General features: G+C 36.6%; 2 protein-coding genes across 2 annotated transcripts; both read left to right on the plus strand.

The window, feature by feature from the left end:
• The first annotated feature begins 5,416 nt into the window (after window positions 1–5,416).
• LOC134672800 (uncharacterized) lies at window positions 5,417–6,903 on the plus strand. Its single transcript, XM_063530759.1, has 3 exons — window positions 5,417–5,748; window positions 6,003–6,146; window positions 6,458–6,903. The coding sequence occupies exons 1-3, from the start codon at window positions 5,518–5,520 to the stop codon at window positions 6,797–6,799; spliced, it is 717 nt and encodes a 238-aa protein (XP_063386829.1). The 5' UTR covers window positions 5,417–5,517; the 3' UTR covers window positions 6,800–6,903.
• Window positions 6,904–7,723: 820 nt separating this feature from the next.
• LOC134672685 (uncharacterized) lies at window positions 7,724–9,619 on the plus strand. The gene is made up of 3 exons (XM_063530638.1): window positions 7,724–7,991; window positions 8,580–8,720; window positions 9,151–9,619. The coding sequence occupies exons 1-3, from the start codon at window positions 7,749–7,751 to the stop codon at window positions 9,538–9,540; spliced, it is 774 nt and encodes a 257-aa protein (XP_063386708.1). The 5' UTR covers window positions 7,724–7,748; the 3' UTR covers window positions 9,541–9,619.
• The last annotated feature ends 15,746 nt before the right edge of the window (window positions 9,620–25,365 follow it).

A 25,365-nucleotide genomic window follows, 5' to 3' on the forward strand; every position in this document is an offset into this window, starting at 1 on the left:
GCGTTGTTGCTGTTAGCCACATTACCTACGTCGCGATTAATATCGTCTTAATAATCAGTAATGATGCAACAGCAATGCTTCTGCAGGCACAATCCGAATGTAACCTTTAACTATCACTTTGACATGGCAGCCATTTTTAACCATCGAGGGGTGACCTTCCCTGTTTGTATGTAAATTGTATGACATTTTTTATACGCGTCGTAAAACTGGCGATACGTGTGAACGCTGTAAAGATGTTATGCGAAAGTGTTGGCTTAATGTGGACACAATTACTGGGGTGGAGTGAATGTAGGTAAAACCCGGATAGATGCCTTACTATTGGAAAACCTTCATATTTTTTTATTTACCATGACAAACTACAACGAATATATATACATAGCTTGATACGTAGACTGTTGTTAAGCTTCATCTTTTTTCGGCTCTTATTTTTGGTGATTTGATTATTATTGGGTGAAAAACTTAAGTATGAGTTAAGGTAAGGGTGTGGTCGTCATAAATTAAATTAACTTTACAGCTTAATTTTCTTCATGAACTTTATAAGGGCATTTCTTTAATTTCTGCTTCATAAAAACTATATGTTGACTACCTTTGTAAAATGTACCCAAATCCTTAACTTTCATAATGTTCACAAAAAAGACGCCCTTTAACGTTTTTGACCCTACTGTTTTTGTATGACTACTATAATACTATGTATTTATTTGTTAGAATATTGGTAAGTCATTTTTTCCAAGTGGGACACGTATCCTGGTTTCATCCTATGGGTAGTGCGTGGTGTGGTTTATGGCTTTGGTTTGAGATTAAGGAAAGTTTACGACATCGGTAGCTGTGGGGGGGTTACACAAGTGAACAAGGGAGGTAAAGAAGATCGACCGTTAATCTCCTGTTGTTTTACGAGCTTTTGTTTAACTTGCAATGTTTGTATGTATGTAGGTATGTATGTTCGAGATAGATTTTGCAAGCTAAATTAGACCCACTTCTCAGTATTCGATTGAGCTGAAAGTTCACATAAGTACACTAATTATATGTAAGTTGGGGTACCATCGCCAATTCGCCATCGAGCTGATCTGATGATGGACACACTCTGCGATAAAACAACGCAAAGTACCTAATTGTGTTTGGGTTTGTTTATCTTAATGAGTATTCGTTGCCTATTTAATGAATAGTACAGTCAGCGATAAAAGATTGTATCAAAATGAAATAATTGGCTAAAAAAATATTCAATTTAGGTACTTATACCAAAATTGCCTATAGCAAATCATTTCTGGATTTGTGGCTTCCATACCAACATCTACTGACGATTATAACCACTATCGGCAACCCTTTAGCCTCGACGCCGCAACAGAACCTCCTGCAGCGCGGTCGGCTAACAGCTGGGAACATCGATTATGCGATGCGGGGTTGGATGCTCGCTTGTTCCTATTGCTGAATGAACGGACGAGTCGATCGCTCAATACTATACTATTACCACAGAATAAGTAATAGTATTATCATACTAGTATTACTTAGACTTTATTTCATAAAAAAAAGACAGTAGAAAGACAAATAAATAACTTATGAACTAAATACATCTATAAATAATACTAAATTAAAACTAACAACCCTAAATATATCTAAAATAAAACAAAGAATATAAAAACTACTCAAAGAGACCTCCCCGCGTTACTCCCGGTGCAAAGGTGCCCATCACACTCGCTGCGTTACCGCGTTGAATTGCGATGGACAGCCTATGCACCAGGAAAAACCCGGGGCGCGGGTCAAGGCCCCTTAGTCTTTATTTAGGTTATACTGCAAGGTTCAAAATTAGGACCAGTTTAGTGTGTGTGTTTTTTTTTTTTTTTTTTTATTATGCATGGGTTTACTCATGGCCACAGACTAGCCGAGGCGTAGACGTGGCCTACGATGGAGCGAGCTCGCCCAGAAGGTGCCTGTTCACTCTTGATTTGAAGGTTGCCGGGTTATAAGAGCACGGAAATATAGACGCCGGCAAGGAATTCCATTCCTTGGCAGTGCGCATAAGGAAAGTAGAAGCAAAGCGCTTAGTGCGAATTGGCGGAATATCTACCAAGTAAGGATGGAAACCGGCCGTGCGTCTAAAAGTCCGATGGTAGAATGGGGACGGTGGAATGAGCTCGTGTAGCTCTTGGGCACACTCCCCGAAGTGCAACCTGTAGAATACCGACAGGCTGGCGACTTTCCGCCGATGGGCCAAAGTCTGAAGCTTAGCCGTTAGCTTCTTGTCGCCAATCATCCTCCTGGCTCTGCGCTCCACTGAGTCCAAAGCGGCGAGTTGGTATTTAGCTGAGCCATCCCACAGGTGGCTGCAATACTCCATACACGACCGGACTTGAGCTGTGTGTGTCTTAAAACTAATTTTGGAAGATTGAGGGTCACTTCTGGATGAGATTAGCTCGGGACCAGGATAAGTGGCGTACTCGAAGAGAGGCCTATTCTCAGCAGCTGGCGATATAAGGCTGTTATGATGATGATGACTAATTAAGTGTATGAAACATTTCTTTGTCAAAAATAAACTGATGGCGCGTGGCTACAGCCCAATATCAACCTACGTGCATTGTGACAAGGTTCAGTATGTGCTTAACCCTTATCTTGGCATTGTAACACCCGTGATACATGGAACTTAAAAAAATCTAGCAGGTTCACTTTATTACCTAACAGAATAATTCTGCCATCAATATGTCGAGCTACCCTCCTTGCTTATAGAAAAAAATAATTGGCACGAGTGTCATTGTAAATTAATTAGTAATAATCAACATGGCGCCGCGGAAACAATAGATTTCGGTTCGTACTGAAAGTTTTGCATTTATTTCTTATGTTAGTATATATTTTTCCAAAGTCTACATTTTGATATCTTTACTGTCTCTTGGTGCATACATATTTACAATGCCTTCGAATTTAAAAACATTTAATACACAGGACCTTACATGAAACTGTTATGTATTATATTTGATACACTGCCAAGAACTCAGAAATGTACATATCGAAAGGATTGTATTATATTTAATACATTGCCAAGTTATCCTCAAAATAGTTTTACATGATTTTTTAATCTTTTTATTTTTGTGGCGTTACAAAACATGCTTCAATTATTTAATATTAGTTGTCGTATTATTTAGTTATTAAACTTAGATTTTTTTAAGTACTAGATGTTATTTAACTATATATTCGTACGCTGTAGCATTATTGCTACGCCGTAGCCCGTAGCACGGAAAAATATGTGTATGGCAAAAAATGGCCCCAAAGTAAAAAAAAATGTATTTTTTTTACTTTTAATTATTTGTTAACTTTTCATATTTTGCTCAACTTTTTGCTGACGACTTTTTTGAAACTTTATGGGATCAAATTTTCCGCCCATGTGATCAGGTATTCGTAGATATAATTTATTTTTACAGGTTTAATAGTTATCTGATGCTTTAGATTGCGTTTAATTAGCAGTAAATGCTAATATCTGTTGCATTACATATTTTATTTTTATTAAAATCTTCATTTTTCTTCTAAAAAGTACGTAACTATTTTGTCGAGTTATTGGCATCGTATCAAATATGATACATATGATTTTCCAAAACTGGAAAATCCTGGATTTTTTTCCTTATTTTTTAATAGTCTAGTATGCTCAATAGGTGACAAAAAACTAAAAACATGTTTATATTTAAGATATTTTGAGCCTTGCCAAGATAAGGGTTAACCTTAACACACACACAATAACATCAAATATTAAAAAAGCACTAATTGCTGGGTTCACAGAACTTAATTTAAGCGTTTCACACTGTAAGCGTATACAACAGCGTCCTTAAATTAGCGATGCCGTCCGTTCCACGGAACCCTAATCTGCAAACCGAGCAGAACCACATCAAACGAAGGGCATGGCCACCAATTTAACTGCACAGTGGGCAGCGGATTACGAGATGAAGGCTTGTTCCCGTTTTTGATACAAATTATAGAGCGAGTTCAAGTTTTGTATGTAAAACTTCTCCTTGCTCGAGATAATTTGTTTGTAGGTATGTACTTAAGACAATTTCTAGCAACGAATAGTACATTAAGTACGATACAAGTGCGAAAGTGAAAGTGGCGATAAACTGAAATACGACAGAAGGGAGTGTTTTAAATCGACACTAGTTGCGATTACCTTTTCGCACGTGAATTGTACGTTTTACAGTAGATATGGCTCTTTAAACTTTCGAAATACGCACAGAAAGTGCTCTTTCTCGCATCTAGTGCGGGAAAGTATACTGTATAAGCATATGTACTGTAAAGAGTATGTGTATTGTAATGTAACTTTGGCAGTGGCTAGGTTCAGATGACTCTTAACTAGTTTGTCCATACCAATCGAACACGAAGAAAAGAAACAAACCATAAATGTATATACGTAAGGAAAGGTCGAAGAATCCTCCACTATTGTCTATTTTCTACCATCAGCCTGTACAGTTGCAACTTGCAACGCTTCGTCATACTGTAGGTAGTTAATCGATTTTCATAGCTGTTTACCCGACGGCGCAGCGGGAGATTCTCGCAATATCGTGATCGTTAGGGCTACACTCAGCTAACTGTAATTATTGTACTTTTGTATTTTTGTCACTTAACTAGAAGTTCTCACGACTGACACAAGGGACTGACGTTCGAAATGGTATGAGCCGATTTTTATTTTGTTATTGATTATTTTCGATACCTACATTTGAATAAGGGCCCCCCCGCATCTGGCGTTGACTGCTTTGAAAAGTTCCTCATCCGGGTCGTAGAAATCACAACTTGTCGCAAGATCTACCTTCTGCAATCACATGGTTTACGATGACGTGCCGTCCACGATACGTGGAATTCAAAGGGTTAAATTGATAGGTAGTTATTTTCACCACTTTTATTCACATGTGAGGCAAAGTAATCAAACTAAATCAAATTGTCCAACAGGTCTCCATCGCCATACAGCGGGGTAACGCTGCTAGTGTGATGGGGACCTTTGGACCCGGCATGGCTCAGAACGGGTTTTAGTTTCTTAAGTTTTATACATACAAGTAATCAAATGCAAATTTTGAGTTGTTTTCTTATGTTTGCTGGTACATTTGACTTTTAAATTATGATTCTGAAATACATATATATAAATTTAATAATATTGAATAAAATGCAACTTTTCTATCAGTTTTTGAACAATCGAGAGCCCTTGCCAGTTGGTGTGGTGAAAATTCATATTTCAGGCAGTACCATAGGAATGTTGAGGTATAGGAGTTGGAGAAAAGTGGTGAGGAAATCAAGCGCTTATTACATCTACACGTCGGGTACTTTTTGTAGGGCCCGCTTCGCTTCCCTACTACTAGTGCCCGGCGACCGTGTCAATGTTATAAATAAACAAAACCAGACAAACCAGTCAGTACTCGCGCAACCAGCGCGGAGAGCGGACGTAGACCCTGTGTTTTTGCGCTCGGCAGCCATTTTGTATTCACGCGTACGTACGTATTTGAGCGGCCGCCATCTTGCTTTTAGTTTGTACTAAAGTGGCAGCTTTGATTCAAAATGGCGAAGGCAACGGAACAAGAAGTTATTAGAGCGGTAATAGAAACGTATAGAAATATGCCATTTCTCTGGAAGAAAGATAATGAAGATTATTTAAATAAAGCCGCTAGAGAAGAAGGTTATAAAGTGTTGCTCGATATCTATCACAATTGGGATGGAGATTGTACTATGCAAGCGCTGAAGAAGAAAATTGAGAATTTACGCTCGAATTACTTTAAAGAAAAGAAAAAGGTATGGTTTTTTACTATATTTTGATCGTTGGCGAAAATAACAAAAATGGCGCATTAACGTAGATTTTGACGTAGATAAGCAATGCTATCGGCAGTAATGTCGAGCAGCAGTATTGCATTACTGCTGCTAGTGCTACCGATTACATTAATGCAAGGTCAAATATTTGCTTGATAAAATGACCTAATGATTTTTTATAATTTAGGCATATTTTGTTGTACATAAGACATTTTATTAATAAACAATTTGTGTTTCAGGTGATAGCATCACACAAAGCCGGAGGTAGAGTGTATGTACCAAACTTGTGGTATTTCTATTTATTGACTTTCCTGAACAAAAGAGAGGCCAACGAGGACGATGACTTGCCCTCGCAAGATCCTTTAGATAACGATCAAAATGAGGTAAGTACATGTAACATTCAAGTGACCTACTTAAATTGTGACACACACGAAGTACATACCTACCTATACATACACACATATAATCACGCCTATTTCCCGGAGGGGTAGGCAGATACCACGGATTTCCACTTGCTACGATCCTGACATACCTCTTTCGCTTCCTTCACTTTCATAACATTCCTCATACACGCTCGCCGGTTTAGTTTGCTCTTGACCTGGCCTTCAGGATTTCGCCAATCTGATCAGAGAAGTCCGCCGTGTAAAAGAACATTATTTATATGTATCACTTACTTATATCTATATATTTACAGCAAACATCGGACAACGAAGAAACATTCGTAAAAATTGAACCCAGCACCCGAAAAAGAAAACTGGAAAGACCAATAACGGAGCGAAGATCTCACCCATTAGAGACGGCAAGAAAATACCTCCCAATGCGTTATGAACCCTGGGAAATAACATACGGGAAATCCATCGGGCATCAAATGAAGGATCTAAAGGGAGATCAGTTGGTGATCTGTCAGAAACTTATATCTGATGCTATATTTTTTGCCAAACTTAATAAATTGAATGAATGTTCACAAGTTGTGAATCCAGACATTCCTGACGCGGAGCCTCATTTTCTTGTACATAGCTATGCATCTGACGAATAATAATTATATTTGTTATGTTATGTTTGTTTTGATCGCTATGATGGTGACGATAATAATTAGACATAAGCATTTTATTTAAAGGGGCAAAGGCATCACCTTCCTTTCGTTAATCCTCACATTTCCAAGCATTACTATATTGAAAATTAAAACTGTTAAGACTTTTGTAAAATTGTGTTTTATTCACAAAATTACAAATTATTCCCCTAATATAAGTAAGTAGCTTTATTATTTTTAGATTAACATTCAAAAAGAACATTTGCAAAATTTTATTTCTAGTTAAGTTTAAAAGTATAAGGTGTAGGTATTCTTACTTTATCAAATTTTGAAGCAATGTTACTTGAATAATTGTTACATAGTAAAAAATATCACTCGTCGACCTACATACTTCCACCCGTTTTGCGAAGTTGTGGTATAATATTAAAGAAGTAAAATCAGTGAGTATAAATTAGTGCTTATGTGGATTTGCAAACGCTTCATAACGCGAATTCTACAGGAGGTAGTCCTCCGTTATCGACGCGCCGCATCCGGCGCACAGGACCGTTGACCTCATTACGCCGGCAGCCATTATTCCGTTCCACCGGACACTTTCTACCGCCGTCCTTTGCAGAGTAGATGTATCATGCGCCAAATGCCAAATACGCCGACGCGCGCGACGACAGCCCAATATCAACTTTCGGGCATTGCGACAAGGTTGACTTCGCGATGACATACTGCAAACGATAGGCGTGGCGACCAAAGTCGCGCCGGACACTTTACGTCGAGTCGACGTCCGTTTCATCCGTTCAACGGTTCGTGTTCGATCGGGAGGGGAAGGCGGTGAGGGGGTCAGTACGCGCGCAACCTGCGCGGAGAGCGGACGTGGGGTTTGTGTTTTTACGCTCGGCGGCCATTTTGTTTTCACGCGTCCGTATTTGAGCGGCCGCCATCTTGATTTTATCTCTATTCAGTCATGTCGAAGGCGACGAAATCCAGAAAGGAACATAATGTTATAACAGCACTGATAGAGAAATATAGAAAATTGCCGTTTCTCTGGAAGAAGGAGCATGAAGAGTATTCGAATAAAGCAGTAAGGGAAGAAGGATACAAAGCGTTGCTTGATATTTATCAACATTGGGACGAAGAGAGTACTATAGCTACGCTAAAGAAAAAAATTGATAATTTGCGCTCGAATTACTTAAAGGAATATAAAAAGGTATGTGTTTATAATATTAGAATGTATTTTGATATTTATTAGAAAATTGTTAGGTATTGTTTTTGGACTTGAGGCATTCAGTCGTGGGCTTTCAAAAAATGCTAGAAAGTGTGCTTTCGAACCAGGGATGTTGCGGATGCAGATTTTTGACATTCGCGGATGCGGATGCGGATATTTAAAGCCTCACATCCGCGGATGCGGATGTCAAGATTTGGTACCTACTTAAAAAGCGTCAAATATTACAATTTTAGCATTTTTTATTTTAAAAAACTAAACGTTTATTATTTGAGCAAGAATACCTATAGGTGCGTTTTATTTAATAAACAGTAACTTGGCCAACTTTTCGGGATCTAGACGATCTCGTTATATATGATGACGAAATTACCTAGCACTTAATACGTTCCTGTTACCTACCGACTTGGTCGACATCCGCATCATGCGGATGCTCCGCATCGATTTTATGCGGATGCGGATGCAGATGCGGATGTTATATTTGTTATGTTATGTGTGATAGTTATAATTTAGGTACCAATAATATGTTATTATTCTGCTCTAAAAATGTATTTATTAGTTAAAAATGTGTTCCAGGTCATAGCATCACAACAATTAGGTGGTAAAGTTCATGAGCCAACTTTGTGGTATTACCATTTACTGACTTTCCTGAACGACCGACGTAACGATAATGATGACGAGAATGGTTTACATTCACAGGACCCTTTAGAAGATGATGTAAGTAAAATGTTTTGTCTATCATGTTAATCATGTAATATTTTAAGAATATTATGAAAATATGAGTATGAGTATATTTCCTTGCTTGTTATTATTAAGTACTTGCAATTAAAATTAGATTCGCATCGGATGGTGCTTATAAAAATCTGGAAATGTAATTTGGCGTTGTGAAAATACAGATATGGCCAGACATTTACAACTAAATTAATTTACAAGACACAAGTACTATAATTACATTTTTGAAAATTTGTTTTTGGGTTTAAAGTATATTTTAGAACGCCTAAAACGCTTCGATATGTGTGAACGCTTCGATTTTATGTTCAAAATTGAAACAAAAATTGGTGCTGGGCTTTCTCCCCGACAACTATTTTTTCGTGAAATTTTAGCAATATTTTTTTATGTTTTGTTAATTTCTGATATTTATTTACAGCAATCATTGGACAATGGGGAAACTACCATAAAAATTGAAGTAGAGCAACCATCTGACGACGAAACAAATGAACCAATCGTAAAAAATGAACCCAGTCCCAGTACTCTAAACACTCGAAAAAGAAAACTAGGCAGACCACTAATAGAAAGATCACATCCTTCAGACTTAGCAAGAAGATTCCTCCCTAATTTTCAACGTAATGAATCCTGGGACGTCGCATACGGGAAATCGATCGGGCATCAAATGAAGGATCTAAAGGGAGAACAGTTGGTGATCTGCCAGAAGCTAATTTCTGATGCCATATTTTTTGCCAAACTTAATAAGTTGAATGAAAATTCACAAGTTGTGAATCCTGACACGGAACCACAATTTCTGGAATCTAGTTACTAGTTATGTCTAACGATTAATTGTTTTTGTTTAGGTATATCTTGTTCAGTAAACTCTAAGCCCCTTATTCATAAACGTTTACTAAATTTAACAAGTCGATAATAATCGTTTGTCCCTTTCCATCATACCAATACGTCGGAAAGGGACAAACGATTATTATCGGCTTGTCAATTTTAGTAAACGTTTATGAATAAGGGGGTAAGTCTATGATTTTAGTGCAACGCTGTACTTGTAAACACAACTACATAAATAGAAAATTAAAAGAATTATTTAAATAATTTTGTTTTACTGACAAAAATTAAAAAGTACCATTTACTTCTTGTCGGTGTATAATAAGGATCCTGACCAAATTTTGTGTCATTATTTTTTAATTGTTTTTCCGAAAACTATTTTCTGTTCTATGCACACATATATATGAAAGATTGAATTGTATGATATCACAAAAATGTTAGATAGTAATGTTATGTGCAAAGCAATTCTAATATCAATGCGGGGAACACCGTCTTATACTTATGACGTTTTTTTCGCCCAAAAGTGTCGGCGAATATAAAAAGCGACAACCAACAGCTGTCATTCCACACCTTTTAAATTTTTACACAATTTTTACGGCTATTATAAAAAGTATAGCCAAATGGCATAAATATTAGTGGGGTGTGTAATCAGTAAGCACCTGCCAGCTGTCGTTATTTTAGCTATAAGCACGACGATACAAAATGTACCTATAATATATTTCTAGTTGACCAGCTCATCAGCACTCATAAACAAATGGAGTTACAAAAGTACCAACCTAACTAATAGTTATTTGTTTTACAAGGGGGCAAAGTTGTTGTTTAACCGCTCGTGCTAATATTGATACCAAAGCAAGCGAAAGATTCCAAAATTGAACCACGAGCGTAGCGAGTGGTTCGAAAAATGGAATCTTGAGCGTTGCGAGGGTTTCAAAGCACGAAGGTTAATAGTAGATTGTTAACCAAGGGTTGAAAGGCACCCATTTCTGTCGAGGTAGCTCGAACGCAGTGAGAGCGCCAATAGTCCGAGACAGAAATGGTGCCTTTCACCCGAGTTAAACACTCTACTTTTCATATCGAATGCGAGGAAACCAGTAAACTCAAAATCAGCAACGGAAGTACCTAATAGTGATTTAAACTTTCACGATTATTAAACATTATCAAACTGCACAACGGGACTTAATCGCGTATTTAAGTTTTAAGATTTACCTCCGACGTTTCGAGGACGGCGTTGTCCCCGTGGAATCCAGTCATTAGTAAATGTAAGCGGAAACGAATATCGACAGTCGATAAATCGAATATCGTTAGTGTTGTGTGTCGACAGAGTGACATCCCTAGTGCGCAAAACGTTCAAACTGATAAACAAGACCAAGTGCGGGTAGTTCGAAAAACTCGCGCGGCTAGAAGATGTTGATGTCAACTTGAGCCAGTCTTCTCCGAGACCACGGGGACAACGCCGTCCTCGAAACGTCGGAGGTAAATCTTAAAACTTAAATACGCGATTAAGTCCCGTTGTGCAGTTTGATAGTACCTAATAGATCTACGGCCATGATTTATTTTCCTTAGGACTTACTTGCAATCGGAGACTTTACATGTGTGAAGATTAATAACCCCTAGCGAAAATCATTTAGATTGCAATATTTACGAAAACACATTTTTTAACTAACTACTGTAATTTTAAAATGATTTGTTCATTATAGTATGAAAATCAGCGGGATTGCCTCTTACTTTTTAATTTTATACTTTTTCGTTCTAAAAGCCGCAACAGACTACCGGATCGCACCGCGACCTTGGTGCGCCGCGCCACTTAATAACATAATAAAAGTATTTTAAATATTAAATAACAATTTAATTACTAATATAAGTAATTTTTATCTTGTATTTTATATTATTTTCATGAATATAGTGCTAAATAACTTTAAAAATCAATTTAAAATCGTACAAACGTTTAACTGTGGCTGTATAAGATTCTGCCTTTGCTCATTTACGCAAGTGTTAGGTTTAAAAAATATTTTTAGTGTATTCCTTTTGGTTCCCGCCTTATGAAATCAAGTAAATAGAATTCAACGAAAGAAATCAAGAATAATTTGTTTATAACAATTCACTTACATCATTTTTTATAAAAAGAAGGATCCACGTGGAATTAGTAAAATTAAACAATTACTAATTGTTCCAGGCGAGGAAATAAAGACACTATTTTTCCATTTTGTTTCCAACCAGTTGTTCGTGCACGGGGACGCAGAGGAGTACACCACTTTTCTGCACTAGAGCATAAACGTATCACTTTCTGCGCACCTTTTAGAACAACAACGACCCACTTTCAGAGTATGAGATATGAAAACAATATTTGCCCCCGAGTGAAACACAACATTTTTCACCACGCCAGCCTGAAGCAAAATATTAAATGTAAAATATCAAACAAAATCAAACCTAATCAAATCCAAATGAATGGTATTAAATAGTTATCATCCAAAATCATAATTTAAAAGTAAATTCTACCAGCAAACATAAGAAAACAACTCAAAATTAGCATTTGATTACTTTGCCTCACATGTGAATAAAATGCAACTTTGCTATCAGGTTTTGAAGTGCAAAGTAAGCCTTTCCAAGCTGGTGTGGTGAAAAACTCTTTTCTCGGTCCCTTATGACCAAATTCAAACATGTGACTCCTGCAATGACCAATAACAACACTTGACTATTATCAGTCCTTATTGCCTTGCGATAAAGCTCATAAATGGTCATTTAACTATGTACCTAGTAACCACACACACAGTTTACGACTTCCACTCATTGACACTAAACTTTACGTTTCCTGCGCCGGCGCCGTGGAAACAGTATCAAAGGAGTCGATGGTGGTCTTCTGTGTGTGATTATTTGATTTATATGTTCTGTAGCGTATTAAACTGCAAATAGTTATGAAAACTGTTTGAAAAAGTGGTTTATGATGGTGGTAGAGGTTTTGTTTATGATATAGAAGAAAGAAAATATATTTATTTACGTCAAACCAGTTAATTATATAAAATATTGTATAGAACGGACATTTAACGGCTCCTCTACACGATGTGCCAGCGCCGGCCACTCCAAGGGACGCAGCCATGCGGTAGAATGAGATAGCAATATCACATGCTCCCTCTAACGCATGGCTGCGTCCCTTGGAGTGGCCGGCGCTGGCCCATCGTGTAGAGGAGCCATTAAAAGCACCCCCTCTCAGTCATGCCACGGTAAGTCGCAGTGCTGATTTTCGGTGGGGACCTATAACTTATATAATACAGACAAACATTCAATTAAACAGACAATGCCTATATTAGGAGGCAAACCAGCAAGACTAATCCTGATGGTAAGCAATTACCATCGAGCATGGACATTTGCAACACTAAGAGGGTCTCGAGTGCGATGCCGGTCTTTAAGATACCTCCTTAATATCCAGAAATATCCAATGATAAATATCCAATGAGAAATAAACACTGATTTCTGGTTATAGTTGTCATCCCCCCAAACTTACCTTCAATATATATATTTCACCCCAGTTAAAGATTACTTACATGAGAAAAGCTTAATATTCAATAAGAAAATTTGGGTGGCCATTAAAAAACAATTTCTACCCACATGTTTACCCACCATCAAAACGTAACCATTAGGTAAATAGGTGTTCACTACACCGAAAATCGAAATTTCGTTATATACTTACATCCCTATCACTCTTACAGATTCGAGTGATAGAGAGGCATTACGAAATTTCGATTGTTTTTCCAAAGGGGAGATTGCATTATTAACGCGCTCCATATATTCCAAAATCAACATTACTCAACTCCAGAAATCATAGCAATAGCAAACGCTTGAAAAACAAAGGGTACTTTCACTTTATTTGAAAAGGTTATAGGTACATGTATTTTGTACTGGTGATGGGACTTTAATCAAATAGGAACAAAATAAATCACACGCACGTAACCTTTACTTAGTAGGCATATAACCCAAATTGGATCCTGGTGGCTCGATTTCTATAGGTATAAATATTTAGGGATATTAGCAAAACATGTTTCTGTTATTTTCTGTCAAAAATAGCGAGCTCAAACCTCGGTTGTGGATAATCCTTATTACTCACAGATAAAAGGTCAAGAAGTAGGTAGGATTTATAGTTCGTTTTTTTAGCATTAGAAAGATCTTCGCAGAAGTAAGCCTGTGGTTCCAAATCCGGCACTTTTAGCGGTAATAATTTGAAGTAAATTATGTATATGTAGATTGACCATGCTACATTAGATACTTCAATAATTATTAACAATTAAAGAACCTGATAAAAACTGCACGCTTGCTTCTGTGAAGTTCTTTCTAAATAATGCTAAAAAAACGAACGTTTATAGGAGGAGAGCAAATTTATTGTTTGATTATTTATTATATTTCCGTAGCCCAATCCCAAATCCCAACCAATAGGTAGGGACCTAATCAACATTGTTCAGGTAAAACCGGGTTTTTTGCAGCAACTGAAACCGAAGGTTCTGTTCTCTACCTCTTAGTTTCGGCGCTTCGGCCGAAACATAAGTGATTTTGCACTAGCATCAAGTTGTTACCGGTGATAACTACTAGGAAATTTTTTCCCACCTTTTACCAGTTACCAGTGGTAATAGGTGGGAAAAATAATCCCAAGTAGTTACCACCAAACCGAGTTGTAAATTGTATTCCCAGTAGTTACCACTGGTAAAAGGTGGGATTATTTTTTCCCAGTAGTTAGTTACTGTTTGGAAAGAGTCGTGGAATGTATTGGGCCTCATACATTTAGTTTTCTTGCGAGTACCTATGTATATTTTTCCTATTCTATATAATTTTATCTACCTTACTCTAAATCGTTCAGTTTGTCGTTTACGTCCTTTCTAGTGCACCGGGGCAATCAATTATATCTGAGCAGTGGCCGTTCAGTTCGGTAGGTATGTTAAGCTGAATAGGGCGCGGGTTCAAATTGATTGGACCTTTTCACTTTTTTAGGGTTAAGGGTTTCGTGAGCTCCGTAATGGAATTACTATTCACTGGTTTTTAGGTATTTTTTGGCTATATAGCTTGTAAGAGATAGGATTTTTCAATCGATAATGAATGATTTAGTCATGCTTAGGTATATTAGATCTTTCTACTAGTAGGGAAAGTCAAGGTCATAACTAAGAGTGTATAAATGTGTTCATTAAAGATAAGGAATTAAATGTACATGTTTTTAACCTTAGCTAAGTGTACAGTCAGCTGCAGAAATACCTAGTTAAAAACATAAATATTTTGTTTGTTATTTATTTATTAGGTTTTCTATCACTAGCGCTACACACACAAACCATATCATTCTAGGGGGCTGAACGACACGCAACACTTGCCGAGAAAAATGCAATCATGATGTGTCAAAATTCCTTCAGAATAAAATGGAGCGAGATACCTTTTCATAGGCCAGTTAGAGGTTATGTCACTTATGGCGTATGTAGTTTATATTTAAACATATACTTAGTACATAATGTAGGTAGGTATCACAACACCTTATGACTGTATTCCACACAAATTAGTTTAATCTAATCTCCCATAATCCTGAACGTAATTTATACCGTGTATTATATTAAGCACAGTAAACCATGAAATTGCCCACTTAATGCGTCCTCAAATAACTTTCTACAAAAACCTTTATGCACATGTCTATAAAGATCATATTACATTTTATATACGCCCACAAATATGAAAAAAACATCAGGTGAATTTTATTATCAGTTTCACAAAGTCGTAACCGCTTTCGTATTCGTACTTTAATACGCCATTTTACAATAGTTACATAATGGATTTGGCAGGTAGAACCGTGGCACGGAAAAAAATGAATAAATTTGTCTTTCAATTTTTTTGGGTTCGGAATTGGAGGATCAGCTGTTTCTATTCGTTTTTGTTAACGGCTTTTCTGTGCAAGTTTTTGTAACGTTACCTTCAGTTACTTTTACTATTTTATTCAATCAAGTGACAGTTTTAGTAGGCAAGGCAACTAAGAATTGACATACCTACCTAGTCATACAACGGCATTTATTTCTATTTTTTAAGTTCTTAACCAAAATACTTGTTAACCAAAAGGTCACTCTCTAATACATTTACGTGGATAACTTAACTCATCTAATTGAATACTACAGTTATACACAATTTTAGTTAAGTAATAGGTGAACCCTCACCACTCTCGCCGGGCAAAAATTAATTGGTTTACGCCATCTTTCGGCCAAGCGGCGAAACAATCACCAAACACTAATCTAAGACCCTAAAGAAAGGAAATTTACTGAAATCGAATCAGGAGCTCTTACTTAGGGTTACCAAAAATGTAGGTACAGTTTTTATGTAAGCAGGACTACAGGTGTCAGGTATACCTTAAGTCCAGCTAAGGCTAAGCTTACTTACTTTCACCCACTTGAATATATGAATAACCTCAGAAACCAAAATTATAGAAATAAAAGTTCTGATTTCCCACGTAGCTAAAGCGACGTGTGTCAGCCCTATTGAGAAGCGATTATTTTATTTTTTCCCCTAGCTCGAATCAAACCCGCTACCCGGGACTTTATTCTCCTATTGTATGTTGATATAAAATTGATATGGGATATTGTGTACTCGCTTACTTTAGAGCGGAAGCATGTGTGTGCGAGCGTGACGCAGAAAAGAAGAATATCTGTAAAATCATTTTTATGTTAAAATTTAGGTAGGTAGTCTACGGAATTTATACCAGCAAACATAAGAAAAGAACTCGAAATTTGCATTTGATTATGTACTTTGCCTCACATCTGATAAAATGCAACTTTGCTATCAGTTTTTGAAGTGCAAAAATATAAGCATTTCGGAGCTGGTGTGATGAAAAAAATTTTTGTTTTGAACTGATAGGTAAGGTAATAATGAGGCCAATTTTCATTTTTTTTCATATTTTTTTTTCGTTCTACTTTTGATAAAATTTGGTGGATAGATCCCTATTCTGTAGAATACCTATACAAGCGCAATTTCACCACAGGTCCTAAAAATCTACCTCTAGCTTACGAAAACATATCGTAGTTTCGTAACTTAACTCAATGAAAATCTACCTCTAGCTTACGAAAACATATCGTAGTTTCGTAACTTAACTCAATGAAAATCTACCTCTAGCTTACGAAAACATATCGTAGTTTCGTAACTTAACTCAATGAAAATCTACCTCTAGCTTACGAAAACATATCGTAGTTTCGTAACTTAACTCAATGAAAATCTACCTCTAGCTTACGAAAACATATCGTAGTTTCGTAACTTAACTCAATGAAAATCTACCTCTAGCTTACGAAAACATATCGTAGTTTCGTAACTTAACTCAATGACAAATTACTTTTTTTGTGCCCAATTGAGATTTCTTATTTATCGCGGAAAGAAGTTGAGGAGCTCTTTAAACTTATCAGAATATCCAAAATCTAACGAAATCAACGACAAAAAAATTGTCCTCACATCTTAAGGTCACTGCGATAGTCTTGAGAATCTTGAGATACAAAAATATAGTGAAGTTGTTCACGTCTTGAATTCATATTACATATTTTAATTTCCGAACGTCCCCCACGCTAGGCTATTACGCACACAATATGGTTTCTACTGGAACACATCCCATTCGACTACAGCCGTAACTGGTTAATATCTGGTTATGACTGCTTTTTCAATCGTTTTTAAATCCTATGCTGATTTATTTTTGTTCCTACGTGGGTGTTTGACAGGTCTGATTGGAAAATGATTGCTGTCTGATTTATCTAAATGGTTAGGTATTTTAACACGTTCCCTGTGTACCTAGGAACCAGAAGTTGAGTCCTCACGTGCAACGTGTTTTTTGTCAAAAGGTTCATAGCCGTATGTATGTATGTACATGCAAATAAAAAAGACCTAGCTCACACGTGCAAATGTTGGCAATGCTTTAAGTTTATATGGGGTTGTGCATCATTAGTGGTGCATGCACGTATCATATGTACCCTAAAATGCTACACATATGATGCATGCACAGAACACGTTCCCTGTTAACCGGTTAAACCATTAATCCAGTGTCAAATTGATAACTATGGTAACTCCGGTTATAACCGGTTAACCTCGGGTTAGTGGGATGGTGCATGCGGCCCTTAGAGGCTTAAAAAAAAACAGTAGGCAGTTCTGTACGGTCGAATTAACGAACATCTTTCTTTACAAGCCAATATTCCGAAAATATATTTAACACTTCATTATTGTCAGTGTCTTAGGCCCACTTGCACCATTCCATTAACCCGGGGTTAACCGGATAAACCTGGAGTTACCATGGTTACCAGTACAATTTGACACTAGGTTAACGGTTTAACCGCTTAATCCCGGGTTAGTGGGGTGGTGCAAGTGGGCCTTAGAAGCGTGTATATATTTTTTGAACATTGTGGCTGGTGACATAGCTACAATTTATACTTACACTTTAAAAAGGACTTATGTCTTGAATACTACTTATATTTCTGAGTAATCCCGACACTTGCTGGGTACATACTAAAATATCAGAAAAAAATACGAAACATCTAAAGCTAATAACACCTTAGTCTAACAACTCATTAACCTGCCATTATAAAGTCAGCCAATTAAAGGGAACATTTTGATCCCTAACTGCCTATTATTAACTAACCACCCCTGACAAAGAGAATCCCATATTCAATAATTACAAAAAAGTGTACTTAACTCAAACTAAATGAAACTCTAATCCCATAGAGTTACAACACAATTTGGAATGACAATGTAATCGGACAATTAATAAAATAGTACACGACTGTGTCGTTTGTAGCGATAAGTACAAAACTTTTTCGCATAAGCTTCGATCAATAACAAAATAGCTCCTATCTAAAATCAACTCTAACTGCTTACAAATAAAGTTCTAATTTGTTTGTGCAGATTGAATGCTTTCATTCTCCTGTTACTAAGCGAACTAAGCGTGAGGCGGGCGCAGGGGTAGCGAACCTTTTCTAGGGCAAGGTGTAGAAATAAACATGTTGACTTGTTTAGATATTAGATTGGATGTTTTGTAGCTTGCTGATGTTTTACGGCATCTCACGAGAATATCGGGTGATTGGTTGAGTCTGATAATGGGCAAATAAAATATACATATAACTTTACAGTCTTCGTTTCATTTTATCTTCTACAGTCTTGTTACTTAATTTGAAACAACTATAATCTAGAGTCTGTATTGTAGACAAACGCGAAAGTTTCACATATAATTATGTACCTATCTCCGAAGATCCAACAAAGATGTATGGCGTGGCGTATGTGAATATGAAGGCTCCAATCAGTATCGGACTTGCGTAGAGGTGTTTAATCCCTTGTATGAGATGAGGTTTGTGTTCAGCAATGCGACATGGACCTGGTGATGATGATTATTAGTTTAATTTGTTAACTCTAAGCTTTCAAAAAGCTCACAATCTGTTTTACACTTAATATTATAGTAGTAAAACTAAAATATACTTAAGAAATAGCGAGAAACAAAAATAGATACGTGCATATAGGTACCTACTGCATAGCTAATTTTATTAATTGTTTACTTCATAATGGCTAACGCGCATATTCCAATTTTCAAGCCACGAAACACAATAAACCTACCAGCAAATCACATTTCCATTGCAACATTTGCATTTCATTATCGAGCAAGCGCAATTCAATTAAATAAAAGCAAATACATTACTGTTTATAGCGTAAAATAAAACGTACATTTATAAAAGGTTGGCAACTCCCGCCGCTGCCATAAATGCACTCTCTAGCGCAACCGGGCTATTACTCGAACCAACACAAAAATGTTGCAAACGCCTGGCACATCAATTTTAGAAAAACACCCTTATTGTAAAAGCATAAGGTCGACGGATGTACGCTTTTCTTTGTGAAGGTCGCTGTCGCTTCCGCCATTTTAGATTTGCTCGTCGACTTAACCGCGCGCTTGTATGTGTGCATTCGAACGCTTTATTAGTGTGCGTAGTTACATCGCCTCGGTCACGTAGGCTCGGTTAAGTTGACACAGGAGTTTTTAGGACATTTCTGTGCTCATTCTGATTAGAATACGCTTCTTTGTTTAGCTGAGTTAGATTTTCTTGTTTATGAGTTATTTTCGATTGTTTTTCTATTCATTTTCGCTGTGTTATATCTAGATTGATATATGATTCATCTAATGTCACGTTTTTCATACCAAAAAAACCTATAAAACAACTTTTTTTTCTACTCTACAAAACCTCACCTACCAAATAAATCTCAACTATCTCCCTTAACAACCACACTTCAAACCTTAATTTTAAAAAACAACATAAATATATTTTCTCGTGAAATGTCCGCGTGGCTCGCAAGCAAGTGCATATAGCAACAGATCGTCAGCTGGTCGCCGAGCGCGCCCGAGCGCTGACGGAAACTCACGAGCGCCCGATTGATTGCCTGCACTCGAAAGTTTGATACTAAAGTTAGCTTTAACTATTCTAGAATAATGTAATACCTATTTTGTGAAGCTGGCAGTATTATATTTATTTAATACTAGCTTTTGCACGCGACTTCGTCAGCGTGGAATTATTAATTTAGGTAAGTAGCTATTAATTTAATTCAATCTGCGTTTTGTTGATTCCCCATACAAACTTCAACCCCCCTTTTCACCCCCTTAAAGGATGATTTCTTGAATGAAAACTACCCTTTGTCCTTCCCCGGGACTCAAACTATCTCTTTAGGTACTAAATCGTGCACCAGCGCCGGTGCTACCTAACACCGCGCGGGCGAGAGCGAGACACAGGCCTATTCGGATTTCGAGATAATCACAAGATCTAGAGATAATTTAGAGATCAACTAGATCTACATTAGATATCGACTAGATGTGACTTGGATATCTAAGTCATAACTTGTCGAAATCGTTCAAGAGGACCTCCAGAATCGCGGAAACGTCAAATTTGACATATCTATCTTACAAATATCTTTAAATTATCCATATCGTAACTTGTTGAAGTCTAGTAGAAATCTAATTCATTTTCCAAATCGAGCCGACAGGCTGCCTAGCTAAAGTGACGATCGCTTGCGCTTCGCCATTGAATCGCTTTGTGTCTCTCTATCACTCTTCCATATTAGTGTAACAGTGACAGTTGCGTTTCGTTCTCTACGTGGCGTTATATAGCGATTGGCATGTTGTCTACGGGTGGCCCCGTAGACAACATGCTCCTATTATATTGACAAAGTTTATTGTGCAGTTGTTGTTAAGTCCCCATACAACATTCCACCCCTTTACGGGATGATTTCTGGGATAAAAGTAAAAACTATCCTATGTCACAGAATAAATAATAGTACTAGGTACAGAAGACTCACTCTCTAACAAAACTTGTCTGTTACGATCAGGACAGATATGGCCGCTAGGTGCCGACAGCGCCACGCGCGGCTTATGGCTAGCCACCAAAATTGGTGTGGAACGGATGTACTTTTAGCTACCTGTTGCAAAGCGACGAAATCGCGGAGTACCACGCCTGCCTATGTCCTTCCTCGGACTCAAACAATCTCTTTACCAAATTTCATCTAAATTTAATCCTGTAATTATAATTATAATACATCGTTGTCTGAGTAGACGAAACGCCCCCAACACAAGAAAAAGTAACATATTTCTTGCTAACTCTGTTTAAAACAAGGGAATGTTTAACTTTTACTTAACATTTTAAGACGGTTAAAAGGGAATTGCAAAGGGAATAAAAGTTTCCACGGAAGTTCCGATCCGCTGGGAATTCCCATGGAAGATGGAACACAATTTATTTGCTGTAAAAACTCCCGAGTTCCAAGGGAGTAAGGCGCAAAAAGTTTAACTTAAAGTTTTGTACGAAAAACTTACCTATGTGTGGCTTTCCATAGAGAAGGATCCTATGCTTCGTGTGCAATACGGGTATTTCCATTAGAAAAGGATCACCCTGGAGCCAGATATAGCGTTATTATTCTAAACTATGTATTATATATAGGGATTTTAATAACAAAACTTCCGTGAGACAATATATTTAATTTAATATGTATGTATTATAGGGATTAAAAAACCCCCTGAATACTTGGATTAACCCTTTTTGGCTCCAATGGACGCATTTTATTGAAATGGCATAAATGTCATAATCGTTGCACCTGATAAAAGAAATAAGGTAAGGTATACCTACTACCTGATCGTGAATTATTTCCGTTTTTTTTTTGTATTGAAAGCGTATATAATAAATAGCTTGTATTTTTGTATTTGTGTTTGATAAAAGTGTGCCATGAATACAAGATGCTCTATCTCAAGACTCCTTGTATTTTAGAGTAGTTGCATGCCCCAAGTTGTAATTACCCTGGCTGACCTTACCTAGTAGACTTTATCAAGTCAGAACTTGGTATCTTCGCGTTTGAGACCGTTTCAATCACTGTACAGATCAGTTATTGAAACGGTCTCAAACGCGCATGCAAACACCTGGGCTGCGGTAACCACTTACCATAAGCCGGACACTAGGCTTGTTAGCCACACTGCTACAAAGTTGCACAGTAGCACTTGCATTGCCAAGTTGCCAACCCGCTGTAATACGAGCGCGACAGGTTTGCTTCCGCCGGACTCGATCCCGCACCGCATCCTGTCAATTACACTGTTGCGAGAAGGCATTGGCGAAATCTTTCTTTTAGGTACCTACAGCAATAGGTAATTTTTGTAATAAATCGGAGAATCAACTTTTTCTTGTCACTCGTTGCCACGGTCATTGTTACGGTCTTCACTTAAAACCCTGGTATTTTAAATAACGAAAAATAGGTAGATTTATACGGCAGTTAAGTATAAGCCCTTTCCAAAATGGCTCATCTATTTAACATGATGCTAACTTAACAAATTAATACATTATAGAATCTACATACTTAAATTATAAATACATATAACTTTGCTTTTAAAAAAATATACTATTATGGTCGTCTGGCTAACGGGGCAGATAGACTATCGGCAAAACTATTATGTATAATGCTTGGCACTCATACATTAAAGCAAAAAAGGTGCAAGTTTAACACAACTCCAGTAAATATGACGATTTTTCTCGGTTCTTCATTTTAAAAAACACGCGTCATGGCGTGATGCAACATCGTCTTGAAATATGTTCCTTTATAATTAGCATATTCTAAGCCTAAATAATAAGAAACTTACACCGTGACGCATAAAGGCATAAAGCCCACGCTGGAAAGTTTAAAGTTGTTTATGAGCCAATAAAAGTTAAGAGCCGACGTGCCCACGCGCAGGAAGGGTTGACTTTGTCTAGCTCTCTGTATCTTTTTAGGCCGGGAGTCCGGACCGAATTATGTGGGATGGTAACGAAAAAAAATACTATTCTTTCAGTGTTAGAAAAATATTTATTACTAAAACGGTTGTTTTAGTAATCTAAGTACATACAATAATAACCTTAAACTCTAAATATAATTTAACTAAAATAGGTACATATGTACTTAAAAAATGTAATTATATTATAATATCAATGAACTAGGTACACTCTCAGCATATAATAATAATGGAATGGGACCCCATGGTCCCGAGAATTTGTAAGAGACATACCTACATACTTAATAATAATAATTAAGCCTTGTTTATTCCTAAATGAAATTTCAGTAGCATTACAATTATATTTTTTAATAATTACATATATATCTCAGCATATGTCAAACAGATAAGTTCTTCATTAAACCCACTAACTAAGGCACTGCGAATCTAGAAAATGAATTTATAATATAAGTAATCATGTGTAGAAAGACGTAGACTTACGTCTTTCTACAGCAAGCAAAAACGTACCATTTCTACTTACTTATTTTACCTCTTTATATTGTACTTCTCCTACTAATTTATTTTCATCTTTGTTATCTAAAATACCTCTTGCATTACATCTGCCTCTTTCCATTTGATTGAAATGTCTAGACATAACAATGGGCAACACTTTATTTATAACTTTATTTTTTATATATAAAAAATAGCAAATGTTAGAACAACAGCTAAAGGTACCTCTGTTTTCGAATTTGTCATAGCTAAAAAGAAAAACATATATCAGAATCAGAACAACAAAGATAAAGCGATATATATTTATATGGTAACGAATTATTTACCTTCTTTAATCATTGTCTCAGGAACAAATATCTGTATCATAATACAAATAAATGCCCTTACCAGGATTCGAACCCGGGACCATCGGCTTCATAGGCAGGGTCACTACCCACTAGGCCAGACCGGTCGTCAAATCAGTTTCGATTGGAGTTTTCTATCAACGATTGTCATCTTGGCTAGGCCCCCATGAAACGCTGGATGTGCATCAACGCGTAGATAAATACAACATAGAGGAAACTATTTCTGTCCTGTTTATTATACCTAGATATTAAAGATTCGCATGCAAATGTGCTTCTCATACCTCCGCTTGACGTATTACGACTTTTAATTAAACTATTTATAAACGCATTTGAATACACGCGTTGTTTTTAAATTAGGTATTTACCTACCTACATTTCTACGTTTATCTTATCATCTTGTGAAAGTTAAGAAAATAGTCTAAACCAGTACCTACAACTAACACTAACAGTAATTTTTTTCACAACTAGTCTATGGCAAACGCGCATACGGCTCATCTGACGGTAAGCAGTCGCCGTAGCTTATGGATGCCTGTAACTCCAGAGGTGTAACATGCGGGTGACCCTTCATAAACCTGTACACTCCTTTTTTGAGGAACCCCATACTGTACTATTTCGACAATCCGTAGTTTTTCTAACTTTATAAATGATTCTAACTTTAAACAATTTATAAGGTAAATTTTTTGTAAGTTCCTACTCAATTACAAAAAAGGTCAGGTTAGGAATCGAAATACCTATGTAAATTTATTTATATGAAGCAGTTAAAAAACCTTCCTCAATATTAACTGATTTGTTTTAGTACTTAAATTGTAAAAAAATGCAAATGAGATACGAGTACTATAATGTAATTTGGTGTTGATCGCCAATTTTTTGTTTAAATAGCGGTATAACGACTGTATTATACGGTTTTATTAGTTATATTATAACGTTTTATATAGCTATTCAAATGATTTACTTATTAACATGTATTCCGCGTGTTTTAACCTTGTTTAATTATTGTCTGCTTGATCATTTGTTTTAATTAGTACTTACTTATCAACTGGATAGTACTGGCCAGATTAATGATACAAAACTAGAAATACTGGTGTAATGTGCTAATTATGCATATACATACATATATTATTAATTAATGTACATGGGTCAAAAACATTATTGTGTTATGTCTTTCCTGTAGACATACACAAGAGTTAAGGGCTATAAAGGTTAATTTTCTTATTTAACCCTTATCCACGTGAAAAGGTTTTCCTTTTATTTGGAGAACTATGATAAAATCATTACTTACATGCCCACTAGCTGTTAACTATTGCCCACAGGAGAGAAAAATGTACAGTTCGCGCGAACACACTAGTTTTCTCTCCTGTGGGCAATAGTTAACTTAACAGCTTGTGGGCATGTAAGTAATGATTTTATCATATTAATTCTCTAAGTATATAAAAGGAGGACCTTTTCAGGTGGATAAGGGTTAAATAAGAAAATTAACCTTTATAGCCCTTAACTCTTGTGTATGTCTACAGGAAAGACGTAACACAATAATGTTTTTGACCCACCTCATTTATTTCTCTCCATTTCATATAGAAGTACAGTGTAGAAAGCAAAATCAAAGTTGTTGTTGTTAGTGTATGAAGTCGAATCGTTTTTAAATTTGTTATTTAACATTCAATTGTCATTCAAGCATTCCTGCAAAGGGTAGCCAAAAATAACTTCAAAAAGCCAAATAAAACAATAACAC

This window comes from Cydia fagiglandana, chromosome 17 (assembly GCF_963556715.1).
Source record: "Cydia fagiglandana chromosome 17, ilCydFagi1.1, whole genome shotgun sequence".
NCBI lineage: Eukaryota > Metazoa > Arthropoda > Insecta > Lepidoptera > Tortricidae > Cydia > Cydia fagiglandana.

What these genes read in the sequence shown, in the direction of transcription:
- LOC134672800 (XM_063530759.1), top strand. Translation starts at nt 5,518, where the DNA reads ATGGCGAAGGCAACGGAACAAGAAGTTATTAGAGCGGTAATAGAAACG. An exon ending in ACTTTAAAGAAAAGAAAAAG is followed by an intron (nt 5,749 to 6,002) that starts GTATGGTTTTTT and finishes TTTGTGTTTCAG; the next exon opens with GTGATAGCATCACACAAAGC. An exon ending in TAGATAACGATCAAAATGAG is followed by an intron (nt 6,147 to 6,457) that starts GTAAGTACATGT and finishes ATATATTTACAG; the next exon opens with CAAACATCGGACAACGAAGA.
- LOC134672685 (XM_063530638.1), top strand. Translation starts at nt 7,749, where the DNA reads ATGTCGAAGGCGACGAAATCCAGAAAGGAACATAATGTTATAACAGCA. An exon ending in ACTTAAAGGAATATAAAAAG is followed by an intron (nt 7,992 to 8,579) that starts GTATGTGTTTAT and finishes AATGTGTTCCAG; the next exon opens with GTCATAGCATCACAACAATT. An exon ending in AGGACCCTTTAGAAGATGAT is followed by an intron (nt 8,721 to 9,150) that starts GTAAGTAAAATG and finishes ATTTATTTACAG; the next exon opens with CAATCATTGGACAATGGGGA.